At 50.2% G+C, this 12,034-nt stretch overlaps 1 protein-coding gene across 1 annotated transcript in view; it reads right to left on the reverse strand.

Moving 5' to 3' along the window:
* MYO18B (myosin XVIIIB) overlaps window positions 1-12,034 on the reverse strand; it is a 276,767-nt gene that overhangs the window by 149,286 nt on the left and 115,447 nt on the right. The window contains exon 17 of the mRNA XM_083717843.1: window positions 4,000-4,080. Within this exon, the coding sequence (XP_083573969.1) occupies window positions 4,000-4,080 (81 nt within the window). The remainder of the gene's footprint in view (window positions 1-3,999; window positions 4,081-12,034) is intronic.

The raw sequence follows: 12,034 nt of genomic DNA on the forward strand, positions 1-12,034 counted from the left end.
CATAAAAATCATCCAGCCTTGCCATGGTTCAAAAACATGGATCTGAGACATGGAACCTTCTGGATCTTCATAATATTTTTTTAAAAAAAACCCAAAGGATTCCCTCCAAATCCCTACTAAATCATAGGTCACCTCTATGCATGTCCACAGATGTGTCCTGTGATTTGTTGGAAAGCTTGCTGTGAATGTGATCCTATGTAAAAATCATGAAAATCCTCACTATTCTGCATTTCTGTGGTTTTCACTGTGCGCTTGACCAGTGCAAGCTTTACTTTGAGGGTGTTTTGAGAGGAGCTCCATGTAAAAATCGTGGAACTGCAAGAAAAATGCATTTCGGTTCTCCTGGATCAGATATTCATCCCCATCCCTTGGAAAAGAAAGAAAGAAAGTCTGTGTGTGCATCCTCAGTCTCCCTCTCTCTCTCTCTCTCTCTCTCTCTCTCTCTCTCTCTCTCTCTATGTCTGGGGGTGACCCTGGTGACAGGAAAAGCACCCAAAGGTGGCGTGCACAGTGCACTCTCAACATTCCAAGGGTGCTCATGGGCTACATGGTGCCCTGGGACTTTTATGGGCAGTCTCTTAGGCTGAAAGACAGGAATGGGTCCTGTGGTCCTACAGATACTGCTGAAGTGGAATTCCTATCTTGCCTTCACCATTCTGCCTGGGGCTGATGGGAGTCCAGCAGCAACTGAGGGACATATGTCCTCCATCTTGATACATAACACAATCCATATACACTTTTCTGTTGATAGTACTCCAAGTAAAGATCATTTGCCACCCACAGGCCACCCCCAGAAACCAAACTGTAATTTTGTCACTTGGAGAGTGAGAACCAAGTGTGCCAGCCTCCAATTGGACAGTGCCCGTGACGTCAGTTGTGACGGGTCACCAGACCAATTTAATGTTAGGATTAAGGTTATGTTTTGCATTTACCACCTATGGTGTGGGGTGGTTTGCATTTCCTGCCTTTAAATATATATACAGTGGTGCCTCGCAAGACGAAATTAATTCGTTCCGCAAGTTTTTTCGTCTTGCGAGTTTTTCGTCTTGCGAAGCACGGTTTCCCATAGGAATGCATTGAAAATCAATCAATGCGTTCCTATGGAAACCACCTTCAGACCAGATCCGGGGACAGTCTGTCCCCCGACCTCTTCTGAAAGCTGGGGGGGGGGGACAAGGGCTTTTTTTCCCACCGCCAGCCTTCAGAAGGCTGTTCTGAAGGCTGGCGGTGGGAAGAAAAGCCCTTCTCCCCACCTCCCGCCCCGCAAGCTCCGGGGACAGGAGGGCTTTGCTATCAACCGCCAGCATTTTAAAAGCCCCTGGGACAGCGGATTTTAAAATGCTGGTGGGCGGCAGCGAAGCCTCCGCTGTCCCGGGCGATCTTAAAATGCTGGCGGGCGGCAGCGAAGCATTCGCTGCCAACCCCCAGCATTTTAAAAGTCCCCGGGACAGCAGAGACTTCTCTGCCGTTTCTCCACTATCCCGACAGCTTTTGAAGGCAGGCGGGGGGGAGCAAAGACTTTCGCCCTCCGCCGGCCTTCAGAAGAGGTCCTGGACCTCTTCTGAAGGCCGGCGGGGGGCGAAAGTCTTTGCTCCCCCCCCCGCCTGCCTTCCCGGGACAGCGGAGACTTCTCCACTGTCCCGGGGGCTTTTAAAATGCTGGCGGGCGGCAGCGAAGGCTTCGCTGCCCCCCGCCAGCATTTAAGATCGCCCCGGGACAGCGGAGAAGTCTCCGCTGTCCCGGGGGCTTTTAAAATGCTGGGGGACAGCAGCGAACGCCTCGCTGCTGCCCGCCAGCATTTTAAGATCGCCCGGGACAGCAGAGAAGTCTCCGCTGTCCCGGGAAGGCAGGCGGGGGGGGGGAGCAAAGACTTTCGCCCCCCGCCGGCCTTTAGAAGAGGTCCAGGACCTCTTCTGAAGGCTGGCGGTGGGCGAAAGTCTTTGCTCCCGACGGCCAGCATTTTAAAAGCGGTCCGGGATAGCGGGAAAGCGCAGCGCAATTCCCTGCTTCCCGGACCGCTTTTAAAATGCTGGCAGTGGGGAGCAAAGCCTTTCGGCCCCCCGCCGGCCTTCCTGGACCTCTTCTGAAGGCCGGAGGGAGGCGAAAGGCTTTGCTCCCCACCGCCAGCATTTAAAAGAGGTCCCCGGAGATTTCCCTATGGGCTTTCTTCTTGCGAAGCAAGCCCATAGGGAAATTCGTCTTGCGGAACAACTCAAAAACGGAAAACTCTTTCGTCTTGTGAGTTTTTCGTTTTACATCCTTATTATATCAATGATTTCTCTTCTTCTCTTTCCTTGGTTCATTTCCCTTCTTCATTTCCCTTGGTTCATATCTTAAATCTCTGCATATTTTACAAAAAGTATACCAATCGGTTTTCCACTATTGCATCCATCAAAACATATCGTATTTTTCTCTCTATAACACGCAGATTTTTTCTCCTAAAAAGGAAGGGGAAATGTCTGTGCGTGTTTTTGAGCGAATGGGGGGGGGGGTCCCTGGAGCCAACTAGGGGAGCGCAGGAACAAAAATCAGCAAAAATCAAATCGCGCGTTGCGTCGGAGAAGGGAAACCTGAAAAGAGGAAGTTGCTGCTTTCCTGCTTTCTGCCTCAGGGTCTTACTGCCCACCTTCTTGTGTTTCATAGCTGTGTTTGCTCAAATGGAACAAAGAGCAGGCAAATCCCCTCCCCTCCAGGCAAGCAGAGGGGAAAGCAGAGCGTCCTTCTCTCTAATTCCTCTCCGTGCTCCGGCTGTGCTCGCAGGCAGCCAGAAAACATGCAGGAGAGAGGGGGGGAGGAGGGAGGGCTGGCTGGCTTCGGTTTGGGGAAACCTTTGCCTTTCTTTCCTCCCTCCCGTTAAATCCCTCTCCTGCATTCTTAGCCAGCTGCTTCTCTGCACACCGCTCTCGTGCTCCTTGTCCCTTCTAGGTTTTTCCTTCCCTCCCCACTTAAAATGTAGTTACAAAGCATGGATCCACATGGATCCTCAGGATCTTTGGATTGGACCACCCCAAATTCACCATCAGATCACATAGCAGCCTGCCCCCCCCCCCAAATCACGCACCCACTGTTGCCTGGGGCTGCAATGGTGCAAAAACGTGGTTACAAAGCATGGATCCACATGGCTCCTCAGGATCTTTGCATTGGGTCACCCCAAATTCACCATCAGATCACATAGCATGTCCATGGCTACAGCCTGCCCCCCAAAAATCACGCACCCACTGTTGTCTGGGGCTGCAATGGTACAAAAATGTGGTTAAAAAGCATGGATCAACATGGATCCTCAGGATCTTTGCATTGGATCACCCCAAATTCACCATCAGATCACATGTCTGTGGCCACAGCATGAAGCACAAAAATGATACATCCACTGTTTCATTCAGAATTTTTTTCCTTGTTTTCCTCCTCTAAAAACGATGTGCGTGTTATGGTCAGGTGCGTGTTATAGAGCGAAAAATACGGTATTTACACTGTTGAATTTATCTTAATGCTGCCTGCATTTCCTGCCTTGGCACCATAATGGTCTTGGGCACCTCCACCCTTCATGCATAAACATGCCTTTTCCATGCAAACTCAGCTTGGGCAGCTCCCAGCATATTCACTGTATACTTTTCAGCACCTGCCAAAAATGTTATTGTTTAAACAAGCCTACGCAGATGCTAAGAAAGTTGAGGTAATTTTACTCTGTTTCAGTATTTTAATTTTGAATGTTTTAAAGTATGGTTGTGAATTTTTGCCTTTGATTTCCCAGCAATCCCTCCAGGCCTATGGTGATCATTCTGCTCTTGCCACAAAGACTTCAAAGCTCTCCATCTTCACTCTCTGCCACAGGAAAAGTCTTAATGTAGCAGCAAACACAGCCGCATCCTTCACAGAAAAACAAGATCCCTCAACTGGGTATTCTGCATTGCACTTAAATTCCTGCCAGGCCAAGGCAGTGGCAAAATGGCAGCACTCACCTCCCTCCCCCCATTCCACACACCCCTTTCATTTCTTAATTACCTGGGATGAGTTTTGATCTGCAATGGCTACTGTGGTTGCTGGGGAGACTTCGGGGAGATCAAATGGCACCTCAATATTTTCCTAGAAGACATGAAGGACAAAGACAGAGTTTATATTTGAGTGATAGAACAAAAGAACCCATCTCACACATTTTTAAAAAAATATAGTCGTGTATTTTTACTTTTTCTCTCTGCCTTTGGTGGCATTCTGAAGCTTGCTGATCAAAGCAACCTCTTTGAAGTGCCAACTCCTCTGGAGCCAGAGTTATCTCCCATCTTCCAAGTCATTCTTGTCGCAATGGCGGGGGTGGGGTAAATATTAAGCAGGCTTCATAAGCAATGGGTGCCCTGACAATAAGAGGACGTCGGGAGAATGCACCACACAAGACCTAGTCATTTCCTTAAAATGGGGAGCTTCCCCACGAAAATGTTGTGGATTCTACACCCCATTCATCATATATTCTTTGCAAATGCAGGTGCTGAGTAAAGATCATAGAATCATAGAACTGTAGAGTTGAAAGGGACCCTGAGGATCATCTACTCCAAGCCATGCAATGCAGGAATCTCAACTAAAGCATCCATGACAGGTGGCCATACAGCTTCTACTTAAAAACCTTCAAGGTCCACAACCTCCCTAGGGAGACAGTTCCTCTCTCAAAGAGCTCTTACTGTCAGAAAGTTTTCCCTGATGTTTAGCTGGAATCTCCTTTCTTGAAACTTGAAGCCAGAGCAGGAGAAAATGAGCTTGTTCCCTCTTACATAGAAGAGGGACAGCCCTCTTTTCCAGGCTAAACATACCCAGCAACTGTTCCTCATAAGGCTTGCTTTCCAGATCCTTGATCATCTTGGCTGCCCACCTTTGCACACTTTTCCAGCTTGTCAATATTCTTCTCACCAAGGCAGAATAGAGTGGAACTATTACTTCCCTTGTCCTGGACACTAGACTTCTTTAGATGTAGCCTAGTATAGTATTAGGTTTTTTTGCTGCTCCTGTATCACACTCATGTTAAGCTTGTTGTCCACCAAGACCCCTAGATCCTTTTCATATTTACTGCTAGTAAGCCAGGTGTCCCCCATCTTATATTTCTGCATCTGGTTCTTCCTGCCTAAGTGCAGAACCTTAAGTTTGTTCCTATTGAAATTCATTTTGTTAGCCTGGGCCCATTTCCCAATTCTGTTAAGCTCATTTTGAATCTCAATTCTGTCTTCTGTGGCATTAGCTACCACTCCCAGTTTGGTGTCATCTGCACATTTGATAAGCACCCCCTCAATTCCTTCATTTATAAAAATGATGAACAAAATGGCCCAGGAGAGAACCCTGCGGCACCCCGCTTGTCACTTTTCCCCAAAATGAAGATGGGGTTCGCCCAAGATGGGACAAAAACGGGGGCTTCAAGGGTTGCAGAAGCAGAAAAATATTTGGGGGCAAATCTTAAGGAGGGGGGAAAGCAAGCCCTGAAACAGGCCAGTGAGGATGCTCAGGGGCCAGAGAATGCTGAGTGTCTATCTGGGGAAGGGGAAGGGGGAAAAGGTGTTAATGGGATGGAGTATTATTTGTATATATTTTAGAATTTTATATATGGATGTTTTATGATGGCCTATATTTGTAATTCCTAATGAAGGTTTGACAAAGTAAAAAGTAAGTAAGTGTGAATGGAAAGAGCCTGATTGGCTGGCAGGCACAATGAATAGCAGTACTCCATACTGCAACTTTTTGTTCCATTCTCAGGGAGAGGACTCTGGGTTTTGAGCTGAACTATCAGAAGGTGCCTGGAGTGGTTTGATCCCATGCCTCACCTCCTGATCCACCCACACTCTGCTTCTGCTGAGCTTGATGTTTCAAGGGCATTTTCTAGGCTGCAGAACCAGCCTGCTTAACCTCAGAGCTCACTCTTCCATCCAACCGATTCACCTCTGGTGTTAGGACAACACTCTGATGCTCCTGCTACCTTCGTTTTATGGCTGCTTTGGATCGTAACCCCTGACTGGCTTTTCCCTCTCAGGGCATCCCAACTTATTCTCATTTGTTGGTCTAGTGATCCCCAGCTTTTCCATGTCCACCTGATCCTGACCCAAACACACACATGCAAAGAGAGAGAGAAAAGCAACTGCTTGGAGCCTGACAGGGAGCGCTGTACGAGGCATACTCATTTTTTTTGGTCAACAGTACAGTAAAAAAAGGTAAAGGACCCCTGACAGTTAAGTCCAGTCACAAATGACTCTGGGGTAGCGGCGCTCACCTCGCTTTACTGGCCGAGGGAGCCAGCGTTTGTCTGCAGACAGTTTTTCCGGGTCATGTGGCCAGCATGACTAAGCCGCTTTTGGCGAAACCAGAACAGCACACAGAAAAACCATTTATCTTCCCGCCGGAGCGGTACCTATTTATCTACTTGCACTCTGATGTACTTTCGAACTGCTAGGTTGACAGGAGCAGGGACAGAGCAACGGGAGCTCACCCCGTCGTTCAAACTGCCGACCTTTGATCAGCAAGCCATAGGCTCAGTGGTTTAGACCACAGCGCCACCTACTTACCACAACAGCACAGTTGTTTGTAATAATTAAAACACAGCATTAAAAACAGGTTAAACAACTCACACTCACATTGATTAAGTGGGTCTTTAAAAATACGTGTCTCAAGTGCCAAAGGTCAGAGCAAAGAGCTGCATCTTCAGCATTTTCCAGAAGCTGTACAATGAAGGTGCCAGGTGCCCTCTTGGGGAGGGATTCCCAGAGCTTAAGGGCTGCTACAGAGAAGGCCCTCTCCTGGGCTGCTGACCCCTGAACTTCTGAAAGTAGTGGAACAACCAAGAGGCCCCCTCTTCCAATCTCAGCACCCAACGGGGTCTGTGGGTGGTATTTTAGGTATTGTTGGCCTGAGTCATTTAAGGCTTTTGTCAGGGAACTGCCATCGGAAAGGCAGGCGGTGGAAGGGCTCTCGGACGCTAAGAGAGACTCGGCAGCAGAGGAAGGTACCAGCAGGGGGAGGGAAAGAGCTCAGAGACAAAGTGAGTCGGAGGGAGGGCTCTGAGAGACTGCCAGTGAAAACAGTGGAGAAGTCTCAGGACCCCCCATAGGTACACCCACTCCTCGCCGGAAACTGTCTCGCCAAGAATCCCGAAGACGCGTTTCCGTTAAGGAACTTTTATGTTGGAGCAGATTCCGCAAACGCCCACTGTCGGATTCTGCTAGCGATTGAGGGAGTCATGTTTAAGGGGGCTCCGCTTAAGGCAGAGTTTGAGAACCATGCCCAAGCTCTGAGGGACTAAGCTTTAACGCACAAGCAGCTCATCATCCCATCACAGCAATCCGACAGTCCCTGAAAGCCGCTTGTGCAAAGAGAGGCATCATGAGCAACCCAACCGGAGCTGGAGACGCAGGAGGAGCTGGAGCGGGTCCAAGCCTGGAAGAAAGGTACAGGGTGTTGGAGCTCCAGCTAGCGCTGCAAACGACGAGGCTTGAAGAGAGGCGGGCTCAGGATGCGGACAAGGGAAAAACGACCCCACTCGCAAGGAAGATGCTGGGGTTGGTGCAGAAGTTTGGGGGGGATCCCAGAAATTATCAAGCCTTTAGAACAGAGATGCAATACGCCCTCAAGCTGCAGTTTGATGACTTTCCCGATGAGGAATCGAGAGTGGCGTTTGTCATTGGGCATCTCAAAGGGGGGGGGCAAAAGACTGGGTGAGGCCCCTGATGGCAGCTAATAATGACGTTCTAAAAGACTCAAGAAAGTTTTTTCGCGCCATGGATCTGATGTTTTCCAGCGAGATTGAGCAAGGGGTGGCGCGCAGACAGTTGATGGCGTGTAAACAGGGGAATCGCTCCGTCCGAGAGTACTGGACAGAGTTTACCATGCTGATCCATAAATTGGGATGGGACCTGACTGCGGAACCGATACAAATGCTGTTCAAAGAAGGTTTATCCACGGCGGTGAAGGATGAGCTTTCCCACGCACCCAGGGCGGAGTCTATGGACCAACTGACTAAATCCGCGCTCACCATAGGAGCGCGCCAGGAGGCGAGAGCCTTGGAGAAGCGGGAAGGGAAAGGGGAACATTGGAGTGAGTTCCGCATTCCAGAGATGCCAGAGCACCATTCTCCGCCCGTAGAACTGATGGAGATTGGGACAGCGCGCGCGCGCGGAGTTTCAAACACCAACAATGGGGGGAAGAAAGAGGGAAAGAGCGCCAAGAAATGTTTCCTCTGCCAAAAGCCAGGTCACTTTGCCAGAGTCTGTCCGCAAAGGAAGGGATGGCAAGGAATGGCGGGAGCTGTTGGGGGTGAAGAAGAGGGGGTTCAGGAGCAGGTAAAAGCCAACGCCTGGTTGCCAGCATTGGGGCACAGCAGCCAGGCCAAAGAGCAGTGAATGTGCCCAAGCCTGAACCCCCAAGACCAGCGCTTGTAGTAGAGGTGGTGCTAGAGCTACCAAACGGATACCCGCTAAAGATAAAGGCGCTATTGGACTCAGGCAGCTCCTGCAATTTTATGAGCAAGGAGTTTGCAGCAGAACACCAGATACAGACTATCCCTTTAAGTAACCCCTTACAGGTGACGACGATTGATGGGAGGGAGCTGTTGGGCAGAGACGTTAACCAACAGACTGTCCCTATGATAATGAAGGTGGCCAGACACACGGAGGTGATAGCGTTCAATGTGGCCACCCTGGGAGGGGCGCCCATCATATTGGGGATGAGCTGGCTAGCGCTGCATGATCCGCTAGTGGGATGGCACCAGCGGGTAGTTTCCTTTGGGTCAGCACATTGCCTAGCACACTGCAAGGGAGAAGAGGCTCAGGGAGGAGCCAAGGCCACCCTAGCAGGGATGGAAGTAGCTGATAAAGGGAAGGTACCATGACAATACGCCAACCTGGGTAACGTCTTCAGCGAAAGAGAAGCAGATAAACTGCCCCCGCACAGGCCCTTTGACTGTCAAATTAACCTACTCCCAGGAGCCCAGTTGCCAGTGGGCAAGCTGTACGCTATGTCCGACCGGGAGATGCAGGAGTTAAGGGAGTTCATTGACAAGAACCTCAAACGAGGTTTCATCAGGGAGTCACGAGCGGTGAGGGGTAGCCCAGTTTTCTTTGTGGACAAAAAACACACGGATAAACCCAGGCTTGTAGTTGATTACAGGGCCGTAAATGCCGTGTCAGAACCCGTGACCTTCCCCATGCCAAGAATCGATGACATTTTGAACCGAGTGAGGAAGGGGAAAATCTTTACCAAACTGGACCTGAGGGGGGCGTATAACCTGATACGAATGAGAAAGGGAGATGAATGGAAAACTACCATGTTCACCCCCCGGGGGCCTTTGAGTATCTCGTTATGCCCTTCGGTCTACAAGGGGGCTCAGCCTGCTTTCAATCGTTCATGAATCACGTCCTGGGACCTTTACTTTACAAAAACTGTGTGGCATTTTTAGATGACGTATTGGTGTACTCAGAGAATGAGGAGCAGCATGTGCGGGACGTAAGAGAGGTACTGAGCAGGCTGCAAACAAACCAGCTGTGGGTGAAACTGGAGAAATGTCAGTTTCATACCAGAGAGGTGGATTTCCTGGGGTACCGTTTATCAGACAAAGGATTGGCCATGGATCCCAGCAAGGTTCAAGCGGTACTGGAATGGAAGACACCGAAGACCAAAAAGGACGTACAAAGGTTCCTGGGGTTCGGAAACTTCTACCGGAAGTTCATCAAGAACTTCGCCCACTTAACAGCGCCCATCACTGATTGTCTCAGCAGCAAAAAGAAATTTGTCTGGACGGAAGAGGCGCAGCGAGCATTCGAACGATTAAAAAGGGCGTTCGCGTCAGAAGAACAACTTTTGCATGTGGATCTGCAACAACCGATGAGAGTGGAAACAGATGCATCAGACCGCGCGGTGGGGGCAGTGCTTCTGCAGCTGGGAAAGGATACGTTGGAATGGAGACCGTGTGCCTTCTTCTCTCGGAAACTGAACAAGTCGGAGAGGAACTACACCGTGTACGACCGAGAACTACTCGCCATTCATGAGGCGTTCCGGAGGTGGCGACACTTGCTGATCGGAGCGCAGCACAAGGTCCAAGTGCGCACCGATCACAAAAACCTAGAATACTGGAGAAATGCCCGAGTACTGAACCAGAGACAAGTGAGATGGGCCCAGGAGTTCTCCAAATTCCATTTTGAAATTTGCTACGTGCCGGGGAAGGAGAATGTCAGAGCGGACGCTCTCTCTTGAAAACCAGAGTATTTAGAGGGAGAGGGAGCGCCAGAGGAGAGACATATCATCCCTGAGGACCACTGGGTGTGTGGGGCGGCATTGGTGGGGCAAAGAGAACTGGTAGAGGGAACCGAGAACGATGAATACGCCCAAGATAAGCTCAGAGGACTTCGGGGAGGTGGAGAGAACACAGGGGGTTTTGAGGAAAGGAACGGAGCGTCGTACTACAAGGGGGCACTGTACATACCCGAAGGAGAACTGAGGGGGCGGGTACTCAAACAATTGCACGACAGCCCCACCGCGGGGCACTTCGGGCAACACAAAACCATGTGGTTGGTTACCAGGGAGTTCTGGTGGCCCAAGGTGCGGGAAGACGTACGGGAATATGTAAGGGGATGTGACCGCTGCCAGAGGGCAAAGGGAGAGAGGCTGGCACCGGCGGGGCTACTGGAACCCTTACCCACACCAGAAAGGCCATGGGAGGCAGTATCCATACATTTTATGACGGATCTGCCAAAATCCAAGGGGAAAACAGCTGTCATGGTGGTAATAGACCTATTAACCAAGATGTGCCACTTTATAGCCTGCTCGCATGCGGTTACAGCAGAAGAAACCGCCAAGTTGTTTGCAAAACATATTTTTAGGTTGCATGGCGCCCCCTTGAGGGTGGTCTCAGACCGAGGGAAACAATTTACTTCCAGGTTCTGGAGGAAGCTCATGAGCTTACTGCACGTGGAAGTCAATTTTTCGACTGCCTGACACCCAGAAACTAATGGGCAGGCGGAAAGGGCGAACGGCATTCTACAACAATACCTAAGGTGTTATGTAAATGACAGAGAAAATGATTGGGTAGATAAGTTGGCTCTGGCAGAATTTGCCTATAACAACGCGGAGCATGTGTCCACAGGGATGAGTCCCTTCCTGGCAAATTATGGGTGTCATCCCAGGGCATTTCCAGGAGAGGGAGGGGAAAGATGGAGTGTCCCGGCAGTGGAACGCTTTGTAGAAGAGATGGAAGCGATCCACAGGCAGCTCCAACTTAATTTAGAGAGGGCCAAAGAAGAATACAAGAAGCAAGCAGACAGAAACAGACGGGAAGGTGAAACCATAAGGGTGGGGGACCGGGTGTGGTTATCCACCCAAGGGTTGCCGTTTAAGGGGGGATGTAGGAAATTGAAACCTAAACGGCTGGGACCATTTGAGGTGATACAACAAGTCAACCCAGTGGCATTCAAACTTAGGTTGCCCAACCACATGAAACTGCACCCAGTTTTTCACAGGTCCTTACTGTCGCCGCACCGAGGGGGGCAGGAGTGGGGGGGGGACGTGAGAGGGAGGTCACTCAAACGCCAGTGATAGAAGAAAGGGAACGCAACAATCATGTGGCAGGAATCGTCGATTCCAGGTGGAAGGGGGATCGGGTGGAGTATCTGGTAGAATGGGAAGGAGAACCGGAGGCAGAGAACACCTGGGTACTCAAACGCCAGTGATAGAAGAAAGGGAACGCAACAATCATGTGGCAGGAATCGTCGATTCCAGGTGGAAGGGGGATCGGGTGGAGTATCTGGTAGAATGGGAAGGAGAACCGGAGGCAGAGAACACCTGGCAGAGGAGGTCAATGACGAGGTTTTAATAGAGACGTTTCACCAACGGTTCCCAAGGAAACCTCAGCCGGTAACACGGTTCAGGAGGGAATACTTAGGCACCACCGATGAGGAAGAGGAGTTTGAAGGGTTCCCAGAATCAGGGCTGGAAGAAGGTATAGATTCCGATGAGGAGGAATACTTGGGGAGAGGAGACAGAAGTCAGTGGAAAGAAGTGTTCGAGTCCTCTGACGATGAGG

This window comes from Podarcis gaigeae, assembly GCF_964106915.1.
Source record: "Podarcis gaigeae genome assembly, chromosome: 16".
Classification (NCBI taxonomy): domain Eukaryota; kingdom Metazoa; phylum Chordata; class Lepidosauria; order Squamata; family Lacertidae; genus Podarcis; species Podarcis gaigeae.